The 17,598-nt window shown below is 50.1% G+C and overlaps 2 protein-coding genes and 1 long non-coding RNA gene across 3 annotated transcripts; all 3 read right to left on the minus strand.

Moving 5' to 3' along the window:
- Positions 1 to 1,341: 1,341 nt before the first annotated feature.
- Positions 1,342 to 3,225, minus strand: LOC135829126 (uncharacterized). The gene is made up of 2 exons (XM_065341536.1): positions 1,773 to 3,225; positions 1,342 to 1,450 (listed from the first exon to the last, which is right to left on the minus strand). The coding sequence occupies exon 1, from the start codon at positions 3,193 to 3,195 to the stop codon at positions 1,915 to 1,917; it is 1,281 nt and encodes a 426-aa protein (XP_065197608.1). The 5' UTR covers positions 3,196 to 3,225; the 3' UTR covers positions 1,342 to 1,450; positions 1,773 to 1,914.
- Positions 3,226 to 4,699: 1,474 nt separating this feature from the next.
- LOC135804909 (uncharacterized) lies at positions 4,700 to 8,974 on the minus strand. The gene has a single exon (XM_065318886.1). It carries the CDS (start codon positions 8,972 to 8,974, stop codon positions 4,700 to 4,702), a length of 4,275 nt encoding a protein of 1,424 aa, XP_065174958.1.
- A 5,145-nt stretch (positions 8,975 to 14,119) lies between these two features.
- LOC135829136 (uncharacterized) lies at positions 14,120 to 17,582 on the minus strand. The gene is made up of 3 exons (XR_010555791.1): positions 17,451 to 17,582; positions 17,012 to 17,225; positions 14,120 to 14,796 (listed from the first exon to the last, which is right to left on the minus strand). It is a non-coding gene; the product is annotated as an uncharacterized LOC135829136 (long non-coding RNA).
- Between the last annotated feature and the right edge of the window lie 16 nt (positions 17,583 to 17,598).

The raw sequence follows: 17,598 nt of genomic DNA on the forward strand, positions 1-17,598 counted from the left end.
AAAAAACATTGCGGAAAGTGCAGCGTGGACAGCACAAAGCCACGTGGGTGACTTCGAGAATTATGTTGCACGACATGCCAAAATTGCAAAAACGTTAAACTTTTGGTCGTTACACTTTCTGGTTTTACAGTATACAAGTTCGAATCATGTACAATTATACATACACATACACATGCACTTGTAGCATATTGGTCACTGGACATAGATCTATGCCGTAACCAAGTATGCAGTTTGTCAGTGCATGATCGCTTAGTCTTTTGATACCCCATTTCCATACAGTACATGTGGTATCGGTCATATGTCTGGCTGTCTTTGATGGTACGGTACGGGATAGCGCCAGGCATGCCGATGGCACAAACAAACAAACACGGAACGAGAGAGCTTGGAAGCTCAGGGCCCTACGCTATGCTTCTTTGCCTTCATGACCTAGGCAAAAAAGAGCATAGGGATGTTATACATGTTCCTATCAATTCCTCCTATTTGTTTTCAAGGCATAACCTGGGATTCGAACCCGCACTATTGCCTTGCATGCATCCCCTGATACACTTTGCATACATACTAATTCTTCCAAGTTGCTTCACGTTATGATCTTGCATTTGAAAGCCCTATTTGAATATTGTGGCCAGCTGTTTGTGACCACCCATCTTTGATGGTACGGTACGGTACGGGACAGGTACGGTCGAGGGTAATACGACACCGTCTACCGCCTTGATGACCTAGGCAAAAAAAGCATAGATATTATAAATTTTTCAATTCTCCTATTTTTTTCAAGGCATAACCTGGGATTCGAACCCGCACTATCGCCCTGCATGCATCCCCTGATACACTTTGCATACATACTAATTCTTCCAAGTTGCTTCACGTTATGATCTTGCATTTGAAAGCCCTATTTGAATATTGTGGCCAGCTGTTTGTGGCCAGGCCCAGCTGTCTTTGATGGTACGGTACGGTACGGGACAGGTCCGGTCGAGGGTAATACGACACCGTCTACCGCCTTGATGACCTAGGCAAAAAAAGCATAGATATTATAAATTTTTCAATTCTCCTATTTTTTTTCAAGGCATAACCTGGGATTCGAACCCGCACTATCGCCCTACATGCATTCCCCAATACACTTCGCATTCATACTCATTCTTTCAAGTTGCTTCACGTTATGATCTTGCGTTTGAAAGCCCTATTTGAATATTGTGGCCAGCTGTCTTTGATGGTACGGTACGGTACGGGACAGATACGGGATAGCGCCAGGCGTGACACAAACAAACAAATACCAAATTAAAGCTGTGTGGACCCTGGCTAGCGCCAGACGTTACTGAAGTAACGTCTTCTGCATAGCTACGGGAATTAAAGCTGTGTTACTTAAGTAACGTCTTTTGCATAGCTACGGGAATAAATATACAAGACTTAGTAATGCTATAGGTGACATCAAGAGTCCATAAACAAGAGTATGCAACTGTGATCTCTTTCCAGTCTATGGGCCAGATGCGCGGCGCGCTGCCTTCATTACATCATTCAGCTGCAGTCCACGCACTTCGGAAAATCAAATACAGCACTTAGCCTCTGGTTTGAAATGAATTTTTTAACGGAACTGGAGTTCACGCGCCAAAATTTAGAGATCGCGACGGTACTGGAACGAATCGAGCAAAAACGGATGGGCTCGTACGAGAAATTGTGGGTTTGAATGCATGCTTTCAGAGCGTGATACAGGCAAGTTAGGTAATGAAGGCAGCGCGCCGCGGATTCACCCATAACCACAGTTGTCAGTGTTTATGCACTTTTGGTGACATGCACTGTATACAGCGGCATAATCATCACAATGCAACAATAAATCAATGGTCTATGGCAGCTCAACAGATCGATCAGCACAAATTCCTATAATCGGTCAGGATTGTCCTAGTAAAATAATAATAATTCCCCTCAACTCAAACAGCCAGTTGCTCTTGCTAGGTCACATGCATCGGCTGATTTCAAGCGTCGTGCACAGAGCACATCTCTCGTTTCTTTCCAAAGGCGGCCAATCTCAGCATACTTCGACTTGGAATCGATTTTCCATCCCTTCTCCATGGTGAAGTGGACAAGACGTATATCAGATTTCTTACTCTGCCACAGGGACTTGTCCCATAACCAAGCTGCCAAGTTTGCATTATCCTCAAAAGCCAGCTTTGTCCACACATTCTTGTAAATTACGGACAGAAATCCTTGCTCAGACATTGTGGATTCATACTCAACACTGTCACTTTCCAGCAAGTTGAACAGACGGACAAACTCTGTTCGATTAGTCGGTATTACAGCAACACCCATATTGAATCCATCCACCCACTTGCCGTTGAATATATCCTGTGCTACAGCAAGTGGTTTATTCGAAGCCATACTAACCGGTGTGGCGAGCAGCCGCTCCAGTCTTCCCACAGCTAGAGTGTCGGCATCCATGTAAACGACACGTTTGTACTGCACCATGTTCCACATAAGAAGCTTGACAAACTGATCCTTGAAGCGAGCAAAATCGGACGGACGCGGCGGCTTAATAGGTGGCGCGTGGCAGATACGCCAGCCAGTATCATGAAGTCGTCGCATGCAAAGCTCGTCACAGTCTGTACCTTCCAACACCATGAGTACACGCGGCACGCTCTTTGGAGCAAACCTGTCCAGTGACGTTCCCAAAACTTCCAGTCCTAGAATATAATCTAGAAGCAGTGATGGTACGGATGCAGATAGAAGACTTACTATAGCCAGCTCGCCAGGGTTGCCAGGTGTATGGGGCCATGAGTGATCCTCCGTGAATCTGCACGTGTACTTTAGCAGCTTATCAGAGCCATTCACTCCACTGAGACTTTGGGAATAGTTTCCGAAAGCTGTGCGCTCCGTTATACTAGGTACGCCTATTCCATCTCGAACGGGCGATGGAGAAGATATATTGCCCGCAGGCGCACATGCTGTGGGCAGTGTCACTGTGGCATGGGTATCTCCTGCAGAGGTCAGCGGCGAATGCGAGCCTGTCTTCCTATCCTGGTGACGTTGAAAGACACTCCTCAGCTTCGTCGGATTACGCTGCCAAGTGAATGCTGCAAGGAGCAGACACATCGCGATTCCAAACCAGAAGAAATATCGACTCGTACTAGTACCGGCAGAGTTAGTCATGGCTCCTATGGCAGCGCGCGCGCGGTGAACCGGAATGGCGATCAAAAAACATTTCGGCATTCTGTTCTCGTCGACGCCATGCACCAATGTCAGGCAATGGCAATGGCAATGATTGCCAATGAATGGCTATGTCTATGATGACTTATGACTATGACTCTATTTATGAGCAAGACTACATAAACCATGTAAACCATGCATGTAAACCGGTTTATGTCATGAGTGATTGACATGACAGACTCCGACTCAGTCAGTGTCAGTTCTCGGTCAGCTTGTTTATCGCTACTCTTTAAAAAAAGAAAAAGAAAAAAAAGCCCGCAAATAATTATCGCCCTCATCTCATGAGCTCATCGATCATCTCTTCTGTTCTTGCCCGACGTCTCGCGATATCTGCTCCCAGGTAGGGGTGCGCGGATTATTCCCGGAATAATTTGGGAATACTATCGTCGAGAAAATTTTGGGAATTTTAGGGGAATTCTATCGATCTTTTGCCAGATCCATTGACCTTCAGAAGAGTTTTGGGGGAATTCTGTCAATTTTGACCTGCCAGAGAACAAGCTCGCATCCATGGCCATGGACGCACGTACATACATGTACATTTAAAGGGGAAGTTAAGGCAAAAAATAAAATTTCACCAGTTGTAGTCTTCGGGGTGCTGAGTCGAATGGTCGTGGTCCGAGGAAGCTGAGACGCTCCCTTCCTACTTGAATCCCAATCGAACTCGCGCACTTCCACCGAAACTGGGTGAGTGCACCCTACTAGATGGGGATTTGTATGCAAAATGTCACTAAAAGCGCCATTTCGTTCTTATAAAAGCACGGATGACCGCGATTGGCCCATATGTTGTAGTCTTTTGGACGCTGAGTCGACTGGTTTTGGTCCGAAAAGGCTGCGATGCAGCGTTCCTCCTTTATTCCCAATCGAACATGGTTGAACAAGCGGTCACGTGCTCCTGCGTACGCCAGTCACCTGGTCACCGTGCCTGCAGGGTACAACTTACTAGCCTGTTTGACCTTTTTTGGGTGCAGTCCTGTCACTCGAGTTGAACCTGTAGTAGAATACTACGGACCTGGCTCGCTCACACAACGTCGTCTGGAGAGTCTAACTCAAAAACTAATCTTTCATGGATATGTTATGCATTATATCATGTCATGGACTACGGAGCTTAGGCTAGGATCAGTACGGTGCTTGCACATAACAGACAGCAGGCTGACCAGGAATAGAAAGCTACATAATCACACAATGTGTCGGCAAGAACATCAGCAGACCTAATCAACCATAATCAACTATATTTCTAAGGGGTCGTCACAAGGAGGGAAATCTGGCGACCATCTGGTGGAATAGCGATACCTACACCTACATAGAACACCAAACAATGCACATCTATGGTTCTAGCACAAGCACGGCAGGGCATGTACCTGTCAGCAGTACGTAGTACAGTCATAGTCATACATAGATGTACCATGCAACTGAGTTACTCGCTAGTCAATGCAGGACATGCAAGGATGGCACCTTGTCCAGTACAGTACAATCACACCCCTCTCCTAGGTGACATCTCCACTCGACTCTAGCCATTGTATCTAGCTGGACGCGCCAAGGTTCCACGGTCACGTAGGACATAAGCCGGTGCAGGGCGATCGTCGTCGTCGTCCGCTGGCTCCGGCTGGTCAAGCCACATCTCACCATCACCGTCGTCACGCCCATCGTCGGCGCTCGTGTGCGCCTGCTCCGTCGCTCCTGGACGCGGAGCACCATCCTGCTTGGCACTCTGTGGGTGTCGTACGTCAGGCTTGAGAAGGTTGATGTTCACGACTTTCTCCCCGCCATCATCTCTGGTGATGACTACTGTCGACGGCGCAATGATCTTCTTCACTTTCCAGCCGCACTGGTATGGCGGAGTCAACTTGCGTCGCCGGCCAGGCTGTTTCAGCATCACACGTTGCCCCTCTGTGTAGGGTGCCTCGAACTTGGTGATTGGCTTCTCCGGAGTCGTAGCAGCAAGCTCCACCTCCACGTGGTCGCGGACCCTTGCTGCTGTCTCGCCAACTCGGTCAACCCACTCGCTCAGTAGGGCTTCTGGTTCCTCAGCCTCGATGATCAGCTGGCGCGGCTGCCATGAACACATGGCCAGCATCGGCGGTATGGCTGTCGTGGTGTGTGGCCTCGTGCGGTAGTAGTAGAGCAGCAGATCCAGCTCAGTTTTCCAATCTGCTGCTTCTGTGAGGACCTTCCGCATCAGCGTGATGATGGTCCTGTTTGCCCTCTCGACACCTCCCTGGGACTGCGGGTGACGTACGGCCCCTGTCTTCACACGCACGCCGAACCGTACGAAGAGAGCTCGGACAACGGCGTTCTTGAACTCGGAGCCATTGTCCATACGGACTTCGTCTGGCGGGCCCCAACGGCAGCAGAGGCTGGTCAGCGCTTCTGCAACACTGATCGCATCGTGCCGCCTGAGAGGGATTGCCTCGGCCCACTTCGTAAACACATCCACGCACACCAACACGCAGTGGTACTGACCGGATTTCTCCTCTCCCAGGTGAAGTGTGTCGATCTGAACGACACTCCACGGCCGCCCAGGCAGGTCTGGCTGCGTCGGCGGCGCTGCGGGTCCTGCGTGGCTGCTAGCGGCTGCACACTGTCGGCACTGGTCACAATACTCCCGGCACCTAGCCGCCATGCTGGGGAAGAAGCAACGTGCGCGGAGCATGTCGTACATCACACTCCAGCTGGCATGCCCGGACATCACGTGGGCCGACTCGAGAACGCTGTGCTCAAGGCACTCCGGAACGATCGGCACAGTGACAACGCCGAGTGCAGGCAGCTTGAGCGTGCGGCTCAGCTGGCCGTCCTTGATGACGAGCTGTTCACGAATCTTCCGGTAGGTGGCGTGCTGAATCTCGCTGTCGCTCTCGATAGCACTGACCAGCGTCTGAATCAACGGGCACTTCCGCTGGGCATCACAGACGTCGTCACAGCCAATGACGGTCGCCGGCTGCTTCATTGCCATGGACGCGGCAACTTCCGGAGATTCGTCGCTCTCGGGAACGCGAGCTATTTGCAGCCACTTCTTTGGGACACGGGTCAGTCTGTCAGCGACATTCTCGTTCGTCGGTACCCAGCCAACTGTTACCTTCAGGCCAGCCGTTGCGACTAGGTCTTCAATGATGTCCAGACGGCGCACAACGAGAAGCTTGTGGAGGCCAGTGACCCTGACTCGTCTGACGTTCCCGAGGACCTGCGACACCCAGCCTGCAACCGCCTTCGAGTCAGTCACTAACGTCACCTTCTCCACCTTGTACTCCGCGGCGAGTGTTAGCGCCCTTAAGACGGCGTCCAGCTCGGCAATGTTAATGTGTTTGTGGTCACGTGGCTCGCGCAGCCACGAGCAGTCTTCGATCGTAGTACCATCGTGCTGCAGGGAAGCTCCAATGGCGACGTCCGACGCGTCGCAGAACACGGTCCAGCCGTCGCTATCCAGCGATGGAACACGCCACGCACCTCTTGCAGGGTCTGACTCCCGGACCATGTCGGCCAGCTCTGCGCAGCACCTGGCGACCGCTTCTGGCACGGCGTCATCCCAGCCATCAGTTGAGCAGGCCTGTCGCTTCAACCACGCACATGCCGGGCGGAGCCACGAGCACACTGGGTAGTGGCTAGTCAGGCGTCCCGTCCACTTGAAGACCTCACGCTTTGTCAGCGGCTGTTCGAAGCCAAGGTTGACACCTCCTCTACGAGCCCAGTTGACCGGCACGTCACTTTCCTTTGACAGTTGGAGACCGAGAACTCTGGCCGCGGTGAGCGGTTCTGCGGGCTTAGTCGGCAGACCGTAGCGGTGAAGAGCGGACGTCACAGCTTGCTCTTTCGCTCCCGGAACGAGCACATCGTCGACGTAGCTATCAACATCCTGCCACTCTCGGGTCACCCAGCGGACGATGATGTCCATCACCTTGGGCGCGACGGACAGGCCGAAGCCCATCCTCGTCATCACGTACAGCTTTTCTCGCCAAACGACAACCTGGTAGCGGGCGAGCGACGGGTCTACATGAACCTGGAGATAGGCCTTCCTGATGTCGATTAGCTTGCACTCTTGATCGCCGGCCATGCGCCACTTCCGCAGTTTATCGGCGCAAACGGGCGCCTCGGTCCCCGGATTGGATTTGATGACACCGTTCAGTGCTCGGTAATCTAGACACGGCCGGACTGGGGTAGAGGCTTTGTGTTCTTGGACCTTGGCTAGCAGAGGCAGGATAGCTGCCGGCTCCCCGTGTACGGATGGGTCGTGCTCCACCAGCCAGCCGTTCTCCACCCAAGCATCGACTTCGGTACAGAAGCTGGCTTCCTGCTCCGGCGACAGCCGCTTCCGAGAATACTGTCCGATGCCGGAACCGATCTGTTTGGTTGGCGGTTCATCATCAGCCCACATCCATCGCACGATCCAGCGCTGGCTTGCGCTGTCCCACCGGACCTCGCTGTCGTCCGTTCTCAGCACCACATCTTCTCCGTCCTTGCTCACAGTCACGTGCCGAGAAGGGTGAGCGGCCGGCACTGTCGCCGCCACGATGGCAGGACGGTCAGTTTCTGGGGCGCCGAACTGGACACTCGACAGGGAACCATCGTCACCATACCCGAGGTGAACTCCTCCGACAGCCGCAATCACGTCAGCGCCAACGAGGACGTCTGCATTCACAGCGTCCAACTTCCGGACAACGAAGGCTTTCACTTGCGTCCGCGGAAGATGAACCGGGCAGCCCGCCTCTACTCGCTCTACCAGCAGCTCTACGGCTCCAAGCAGCTCGACTGCGCTGCCGTTCAGGGCGTTCATCTGGACTTCAGTGTCGGGTTCATACTCGATGCCATGGTCAGTAAGGAAAGCCTCAGCCACCAGAGAGCGTGTGGCGCACGTGTCTACTGCTGCCCTTGCTCTCTTCCATGCACTCGTGCTTTGGTCCCGCGGCTTGACATCGACGTACACCCTGGGCAGAGTCCCCTGTCCTGCCTTCGTCACTGTGCAGAGGCACTTGTCAGTGCTAGCTCCGCGCTCACCAGCAGCTGCAGCAGCAGTGCCGCCCTTCGAAGCCGCTTCCCATCGCTCACGTGCAGGGCAGTTTCGCTTGACGTGGCCAGGCTTATCGCAAAAGAAGCACGTGAGCCCGCGAGGCTGAGAACGACCACGCCGATCGCGGCTCCTTGAAGGGCAGTTTCGGCGGAGGTGCCCAACTTTTCCGCACTCGAAACAAGCCGAGCTGGCAACTGGCTGGCTCTTTCCACTACTGCTACTGCTCGCCGCCGCTGCCACTTCCTCCGAGGCTCTGGCTAGCAATCGCGAGTCGCTCTGCGCTGACCTCAGAGCTCGGATCGATGCCAAACACCCGCTCACGGAATGTTCCTTCGAGGCCATGGACAAGCGTAATTCCTTCGCGAAGGCGCTTGGCAATCCGGACACCATCTGTTCGATCAACAATGGGTCCTTATCATCGTCGGCGGCGTGCCCCGCCAGGCTCGCGAGCCTCTGTAGATCGGCCACGTACGCATCGGTCGACTCGTCTTCTCGTAGAGTCCGAGTCGTGAATGCACGGTACGCCTGTGCCTTCGTCAGGCTGAAGGACACTTTCATCTTCTCGTTCACCTTCTCCTCGTCCTTCTGGTCGTCGGCCGGCATCCGCGTGAATACCAGGAACGCGTCTCCATCCAAGAACAGTGGAAAGTTCTTCATTCGTTTCTCCGCAGAATCCCATCCTTGGATCTTGGCTAGGACGCTGAACTTCCCCCAGAAGTGTTCCCAGTCGTCCCCTTTGCCACGATACGCACGAACGAAGTTGTCGACCTTCAGCGACGCCATCGTAGATCGCTGTTCCTGCTGCTCCACCGCTAGAGCTTGAGCGTTTCCTGCGTACTCCGCCGGTACGACGCTGTGAACCCTTTGTGAGAGATCCCGGGTTTCGGCACCACAAAAGCTGTAGTAGAATACTACGGACCTGGCTCGCTCACACAACGTCGTCTGGAGAGTCTAACTCAAAAACTAATCTTTCATGGATATGTTATGCATTATATCATGTCATGGACTACGGAGCTTAGGCTAGGATCAGTACGGTGCTTGCACATAACAGACAGCAGGCTGACCAGGAATAGAAAGCTACATAATCACACAATGTGTCGGCAAGAACATCAGCAGACCTAATCAACCATAATCAACTATATTTCTAAGGGGTCGTCACAAGGAGGGAAATCTGGCGACCATCTGGTGGAATAGCGATACCTACACCTACATAGAACACCAAACAATGCACATCTATGGTTCTAGCACAAGCACGGCAGGGCATGTACCTGTCAGCAGTACGTAGTACAGTCATAGTCATACATAGATGTACCATGCAACTGAGTTACTCGCTAGTCAATGCAGGACATGCAAGGATGGCACCTTGTCCAGTACAGTACAATCACAAACCTTGGTGTGAAAGTTGTCGCCTGCTGGCGTGGTGACCAGGTGATTTGGGCACCCAGGAGCACGTGACCGCTTGTTCAACCATGTTCGATTGGGAATAAAGGAGGAACGCTGCATCGCAGCCTTTTCGGACCAAAACCAGTCGACTCAGCGTCCAAAAGACTACAACATATGGGCCAATCGCGGTCATCCGTGCTTTTATAAGAACGAAATGGCGCTTTTAGTGACATTTTACATACAAATCCCCATCTCGTAGGGCGCAGTCACCCAGTTTCGGTGGAAGTGCGCGAGTTCGATTGGGATTCAAGTAGGAAGGGAGCGTCTCAGCTTCCTCGGACCAAGACCATTCGACTCAGCACCCCGAAGACTACAACTGGTGAAATTTTAATTTTTGCCTTAACTTCCCCTTTAAGGTAGCAGTACTGGAAAACGGGTGTCAGATTTAGCCAAAATATCAATTTCACGGGAACTGCTTCAAGTGTGATTTTTCTGAAAGAAGGAATACCAAAGGCTTTACAAATTAATTTTTTTGGCATTCGAACCAGCCAAAGAAGAGATATGGCCCTGCGAAAACTGAAAATACCCGTCAAAATTTCAAAATTGCACTGATCAGCTGATCGCTGTCAATCTATTTCGAGAGGGTTTCTGTACAATATCGGCGCATCCTTCCCAATCTCGGCCTGATTCACACTGTCTGTCCAGCTAAAACCAGTTTAGAGCTGGGCTGAGCGTCGCGATCGCCACATGCAGCGCCTGCCTGGCCTACGCAGCACGCTAGCTGGCCTGGCTGGCCTGCACTGCAGGCTCAACCCACGCAATTGTATTTTCAAAAAATGATAAAAAAATTCTTTGTTCTCAAACTGTTTGCCAGTGCGACGAGCGTTTGTCATCGACGTTGGAACTCTGCGCTTGAGTTGTTGTGCTGGCGCTACTTGGTCAGGAGATGGGTGATGAACACAAACGAAGGTCGCTCAGCAGGCCAAGGAAAAGCAAATTTCCTAGAGCTACGTCCAAGCTCATTTCAAGTCCTGAATTATTTGAGCCAATTGAGGGGAGTGAAAGCGAACACGAGTCGCAGGCTGATGGAGCTGGTGAGGGCGTAGAAGATGACTCTGATCTTCCAGGTGATTTGTTATCCAGTGATGCCTCGTGTGATAACGATGGAGATTAGTCTGAAGAGGATTGCGATGATATTCCATCAGGAAATCGAATTGTTCACATGGAGAGCTAACAGCAATTGGTGACGTCAGCGTGTGTATGTAGTAATTATCAAGAGGGCAACCTGACTATCAAAGATAATTTTCGTCCTGGCCTCGCCTCAACAATTAGTTTGCAGTGCGAATCGTGCTGCTCATCAACCAGTGTAGCCCTGGCAGAAAGACACCCACTTGCTAAATTGTACGATATAAACCGCCGCCGCAGTGTGCTTGCCATGCGCCTTATTGGTAGTGGACGAGAAGGTCTGAACAGTATCTGTTGGATATTGGATATGCCGCCTCCTGTTAGCAAGTCCAATTCTGAGCACAGCGATGCACTACACACTGCTGTGGAAACTGATGCTAGGGGCAGCGTGAAGAATGCTGCACAGCGTCTTCTTGTTCGGCGAACAACAGAACAGCATTCCCACCCGGAGCATGTTGCAGTTAGCACCGATGGAACGTGGATGAAGCGCGGGTTCTCATCAATGTTTGGTATGCCAACTGTTGTCCGATGAGACAGGAAAGGTTCTGGACGCGGAGGTGCTATCAAAACACTGCAGTGGATGTGAAACTTGGAAGAACAGATGGCAAGCAGGAAAAATTTCTAATGCTGAGTACGAACAATGGAAATGTTTTCGGCTGTGCTGGAAATGATGAGCTGCTCTAAGTTTCACTTGCCAGCTCTGGTCTTCTCAAGTTGGATGGAGAGAAGCAGTATCACAGGAGGAGAAGGTCCAGTGAGGAGCAAAAGTCGGCCAGGAAGAGAAGAAGAGCCATTTGAAAGGGATTTGCTGACACGACACAGCAAGCAGAGGTAGTCACATACATTGCTGGAGGGTTCTCAGAGTGCCAAAAGTTAGTGTTTTTTGGCCTTCCGACCAAACTTTGGTACACTTTATCTCCAGACTGGCTCATCACAGCCCAATAAACCTTATATGTAGATTGATCAGTGGAAAATTTCCCAGATGCTGAATATATTTATAAAGCCATAGTTTTTTGTTTGGCGGATGTTAGCTGCCTCAGTAGTAATAATCTTTTTCGACGGTGACGGGCATCTTCACGGATGATGTTGACTGGGTGGTGCTATTTATGTCCTATCTCCAATCTGTTCTATTCAGCATCTGCTACTGTTGTAGACTGTTGCTTGTGATGCAATTTTAACACTTCAGCTGATATTATGTTGCTGCTAGCATGTACCAAAAATCTGAGATGACGGCATTTTTTTTACTCTCCAGTGCAGTGAACTTTTGGGACGATGCAAAGTAAATAAGTTCAAGGTAGTACTTTTATTAGGTGATGGCGTGAATCATGAATCTGTGCTCAAAATTTTGTGGGAAAAGATTCACAGACACCGAAGTAATACCCGATTTTAGTTGTGTGTATTTGCGAATGGCATATTCCAGTACTGCTACCTTAAGCCGCCAAGGGGGTCGGATTTTAGTTGCCAGCACTGTACTACATGCAGTACATGGCGCGGCGGTCGATGGATTATAATATATATTTTTAATTTCGGCCAGTCGGCTACTATCATTTTCGTCTTGGGGGCTAGACAAGGGGAAGTAGCCATGTCGGGGCATGAGCCCGCCTTTCGGCACCGGGAGTTGCAGCTCGCTCGACTTGACTCTACTGAGTGCAGAGGACCCACACCTTGATCTGGTGAGCTGCGTCGTGGATATGCATGCGCATCAGGGAGTCGTAAAATACCAGGTATTTTACGACTCCCTGATGCGCATGCAATAAAATGTTCGTATCGCAAAAAAAATGTGATTTTTTCTCATTGACCGCCTTTAGTTACATTGTTCGCAAACAACAGGGCCATGGCGCCAGGACTACCCAGGAGACGGCAAATATGTTATGTACTCTTGATGCAGGCTCAGTGGGTTGGTCAAAGACCATGATTGAGGTACGAGAGGTACCTGGTTCAAGTCCTGCCTGGGTCTGGGAGCTCAGTGGGTTGGTCAAAGACCATGATTGAGATACGAGAGGTACCTGGTTCAAGTCCTGCCTGGGAGCGGTTTTTCCAGCCGTACCCACAGTCAACTGGGAACTTGTCGCCAGGCACAAGGGGTACATGGATGCGGCTAATGGGGTTTCTCGGCACTTGTGCCAGTGGTTGTGAGACTTATTCACTCACCCCACCGTTAGGCGCTGCATCTGCCGCTAGGCCTAGGGTTTACCGGGTGTTAGCGGCCGTCGTGAGTTCCCTTCGGGAACGGACACGATAATTAATATTTACTTTTTTTATTTACCGACTTTTAGTGGGGGATTTTCCCTTCGTCGACTAGCGCTATAGTATACTATAATTATAGTACTAGTGTAGCGGGCCTGGAGGCAAAACAACCTAACAACTCGTTACTAACGTTATTAAAGGGGAAGTTAAGGCAAAAATTAAAATTTCACCAGTTGTAGTCTTCGGGGTGCTGAGTCGAATGGTCGTGGTCCGAGGAAGCTGAGACGCTCCCTTCCTACCTGAATCCCAATCGAACTCGCGCACTTCCACCGAAACTGGGTGACTGCGCCCTACTAGATGGGGATTTGTATGCAAAATGTCACTAAAAGCGCCATTTCGTTCTCATAAAAGCATGGATGACCGCGATTGGCCCATATGTTGTAGTCTTTTGGACGCTGAGTCGATTGGTTTTGGTCCGAAAAGGCTGCGATGCAGCGTTCCTCCTTTATTCCCAATCGAACATGGTTGAACAAGCGGTCACGTGCTCCTGCGTACGCCAGTCACCTGGTCACCGTGCCTGCAGGGTACAACTTACTAGCCTGTTTGACCTTTTTTGGGTGCAATCCTGTCACTCGAGTTGAACTCGAGTTGAACCTTGGTGTGAAAGTTCTCGCCTGCTGGCGTGGTGACCAGGTGATTTGGGCACCCAGGAGCACGTGACCGCTTGTTCAACCATGTTCGATTGGGAATAAAGGAGGAACGCTGCATCGCAGCTGGTGAAATTTAAATTTTTGCCTTAACTTCCCCTTTAACAATTCTCTCTCTCTCTAGAACGGCAAAACTGTCTTTAGCAGTAAAACTCTGAACTCACTGTGAAAGATAAAATAAACGCAATTTATGGAAAATAATCACAAACAGCAACGTACTGTCATGCGACCGTTAACACGTTGTATGGTAGAACAAACGTCGTATTGAACAGTACGCTGAGCGTATACGCAAATGCTGAGCTTGTAGCGAACGCGTTAACGTCGTATTGAACAGTACGCTGAGCGTATACGCAAATGCTGAGCTTGTAGCGTGACCAACGCGTGACCAACGCTACACTAGTACCAAGAGTACATAACCCCCGGGGTTATGTACTCTTGCTAGTACTAGTAGTAGCGGGTACCCAGGTAGGTAGGTACATTTTTATTTTGAATGCGCAGAACCAAACGGGCGGTGTCGCCCAATTACATGGAAGCGAATGGAAACAATACAATATTGTAGGAAATAAGCAGGGTGTAGTACAAAGCAAAGAACGCTCAGTCAATGAATAATGTTAACGTAACCCGGGTGCTGATTCATTCCAGGGCCAGCGGGCCAGCATGTAACGTCGTTTGGACCGCGCGGGCAGAACGATAAACAAAAGACAAGCACATAAATAGCAAAGATAAGTAAAGAAGGGGGAAGCTTTGCGAAAACGAATTGTACAAGCCGAAAGCCAAACTCCTTCAGTACTCCTCATGCATGACATTGTGATGGACTAGTTGACTACAAAACAAGTTGTTTCACACGACTCATGTAGTCCATCACATGTAGTCCATCACAATGTCATGCATGAGGTCATGCATGAGGTCATACATGAGGTCATGCATGAGGAGTACTGTAGGAGTTTGGCTTTCGGCTTGTACAAGCACATAACTTCATATTAAAGTCATAATACGTACATGATCAGTGTCTGCGTTGTGTCAACCTTAGGGTGCGTTCTTCTCGGAGAAGAAGCAAAAGAGAAGTCGAAGAAACTGGTCGATGCGTCGTTTGCCCCGGCGGTCATGACGGCACCAGGTGGTTTTGGGCGTTCGGCAGCCAGCCTGGACAAGAGAATCACATCGCTGCTGACTGACAAGCGTAATGAACCGTATGCACATACATGTACATGTACATGTATCATGGCATTTGTCAGGTGCCGCATTTCCTTTGCCCTCCTATGGTCCTGTATAGTGTGCCTTAGAGGGTCTAGAACATTATTATTTTGGAAAATATCAACAAAGAATTGATTAACAAGAGCCTCCCAGCACGCTGGCGTTTCTGAGGCAGCTATTGGTGTTTACTACTGTTTAGTATTTCTTTTTACTTCAAAGTAGAACTTTATTATTCATGTGTATTTGTGCAGGCTTTGTGGCCGGATTCCTTACTGTAATTATCATGACAATATCATAGCGGCATTGCTCAGTGCATTGCTCAGTGCATTGCTCAGTGAAGAAAGCGGTATAATGCAAGAATGGGTCTCCAAGAATTCGGAGATATTTTGCGGCACATGTGAAGCAATATGAAGCGCCAAACGGGCCGTGATCTTGCGTGTTACGAATGTAGTGCGCACTGTGCGTATGCGAAAAGGGAATGCGTACACTCATGATCAACACAATGTGCTTTTAGCAAGAGTACATAAACCAGAGTGTGCAACTCGGGATGGTTCCTGTGAGAGCGTAATTCGTGCACTACGTCATTTCTGACGGCATGGTAAGCCACAGGTACAGTGAAAGGTTGCGTAACCAGTCACGGTGGTGCAGGTCACTGAGTTTGTCCTGATTTCGGTTTTTTGAAACGGATAGCCTGGTGAATTTACTTGTCAGCGGATGTACGCAGCATACGAAGTCACACAAAAACACCGAAATCCTCAAACAAGACGACTAAAATCATGTAAACTTGGTTGATTTCCGGTCTGTGAAACACGAAAATTTGAGCTGTACGCAAGTCGCGGCTTGGCTGACCTCACCAGGGTGACGTAGTGCACGAACTGCGCTGTTTCAGATATGCACAGTTGCACACTCGACTCAGCTGTCTCTGGTTTATGTACTCTTGCTTTTAGCTGTAGTTCGCATGCGCTGATCCCAAACCGCGGGAATCTCCATTTACCATTAGTTTCAACCACCTCTGAAGCTTGGAGAGCTTTGGTCTTTGGAGAGCCTCCTAAAATTTGGAGGGAATATAAGAACAGCTCTCGAACTTTTCCGAGAGTCTCCAACTTTTCCGAGAGGATTTAAAATACACTAACTACTTACCTCCTTTACATGACAGTGCACTGACTGTCGAGTCGACTCAAGTAAGTTTTTGTTTACCATACTGGCCAACCCTCCCGTTTTTCCCGGGAAAATCCCGGAAAATCGACACTCCTCCCGGGGTCCCGGGGATTTCAAGCAAACTCCCGGAAAAACCAAAGTTTTGTCTGATACCGGATTTTCTAGAAAACTCCATGGTTTCTGCCTGAATGTCCCGGTTTTTTGAACTTTTTTCAAAGGTATGTACGGTGCTCATTCGCACTTCGAACCAGGGAGTAGTACAATACCGGGTATTGTACTACTCCCTACTTGGAACAGTGCACAGCACTTTGAAGACCTGACCATGCCTGCAAGATCTGCACTGACAAAGTGACAGGCGGGCGCCGACTGATCAAACTGCACTATGTCTACGAGCTCTCGTACAGCCTATGGCCTAGGGTCGATCTGTGCTGTACGCACAGCTGTAGAGTCGAACGTTTTTTTGGCGGGAAAAGCTCAATTTCACTTGTTTTTGTGCCATCCAGGGATTTTGAGAGAAATCCAGGGATTCTGCATGTCTTGTCAAGGGATTGAGATTGTGATGGTTGGTCAGTATGGTTTACTCAGCAGTCAGAGCACTAGCAGCGGCGGGTGTACAGAATCAGTAAGTCTGATGATGAACGCTACTCGCCGCGGTAGGTCTACCATGGTCTACCGGTAGCGCCGCTGCAGTGCTGGTGTCTAAACTTAAGACTAAAGTCAAGACAGTGACGTGACGTGAGGAGTAAATAAAAATATTAGTTACAATGTAGTTGGGGGATGGGGCAAACCGATCGTTCCTATCCTCCTCCCACGGATACTACACTTGTACTTGTAAAGTTGTACTGTTGTAGTACTACTAAGTACTAGTACTATCACACATACAGACAGTCTGTAGTTCTAGTAACCGTGGTGAGCAATACCATGGTACACGGTCAGTCACAGCTAAAACAACAAGACCCAAGCGTCGGCACTAGCTTTACGTGGCAGCACCGTTACTTGTACTTACGTGCGTGTGTCTGTGATACCGATGTGGTGGCCAATGGTGTCCGCTCACCCGCCGGCCCGATCGCGCTCGCCAGCAGTTGTCCTCCTGACGTCCTGTACGTCCGTCCAGGCCGCTACCGTCCTCGTGGACGGTTCGTATTTCCCTCGTCGATGAGCGGCGCTCGGCAACATTGGTTGGCTTCGGAAGAGCGACGGTTATCGGTAGATTCTACGTGCTGCAGAATCAAGCAGAGGAAAAAAGCCAAGCATAGTCGTGGTGCACGGTCGATGTCGACGGTACGCGGTGTGTTACTGTTAGCTACATGTAGCTCCGTTGAGGTGTGAGCATGCTAAATCACCTCTGTTCTAACTTACTTCTAGATCCTCAGTCCGGACAGCACTGAACTGACTGTGCGAAAATAATTCCTATTTCGGCTATTAGCAATTATTATTAATTTTACCTTTCGAAGTTTCATTGCCGATGTGCGTAGATCTACGTCTTGTCGGAGTACGACCTCACCTCTACTGCTCAAGCTGGGACTAAAGCCGAGCCAAAGAGTGCAGGACACGACTACCACTAGTGGTACTACACTTTGTCGACGATCACCA

Source organism: Sycon ciliatum, chromosome 1, assembly GCF_964019385.1.
Source record: "Sycon ciliatum chromosome 1, ocSycCili1.1, whole genome shotgun sequence".
Taxonomy (NCBI): Eukaryota; Metazoa; Porifera; class Calcarea; order Leucosolenida; family Sycettidae; genus Sycon; species Sycon ciliatum.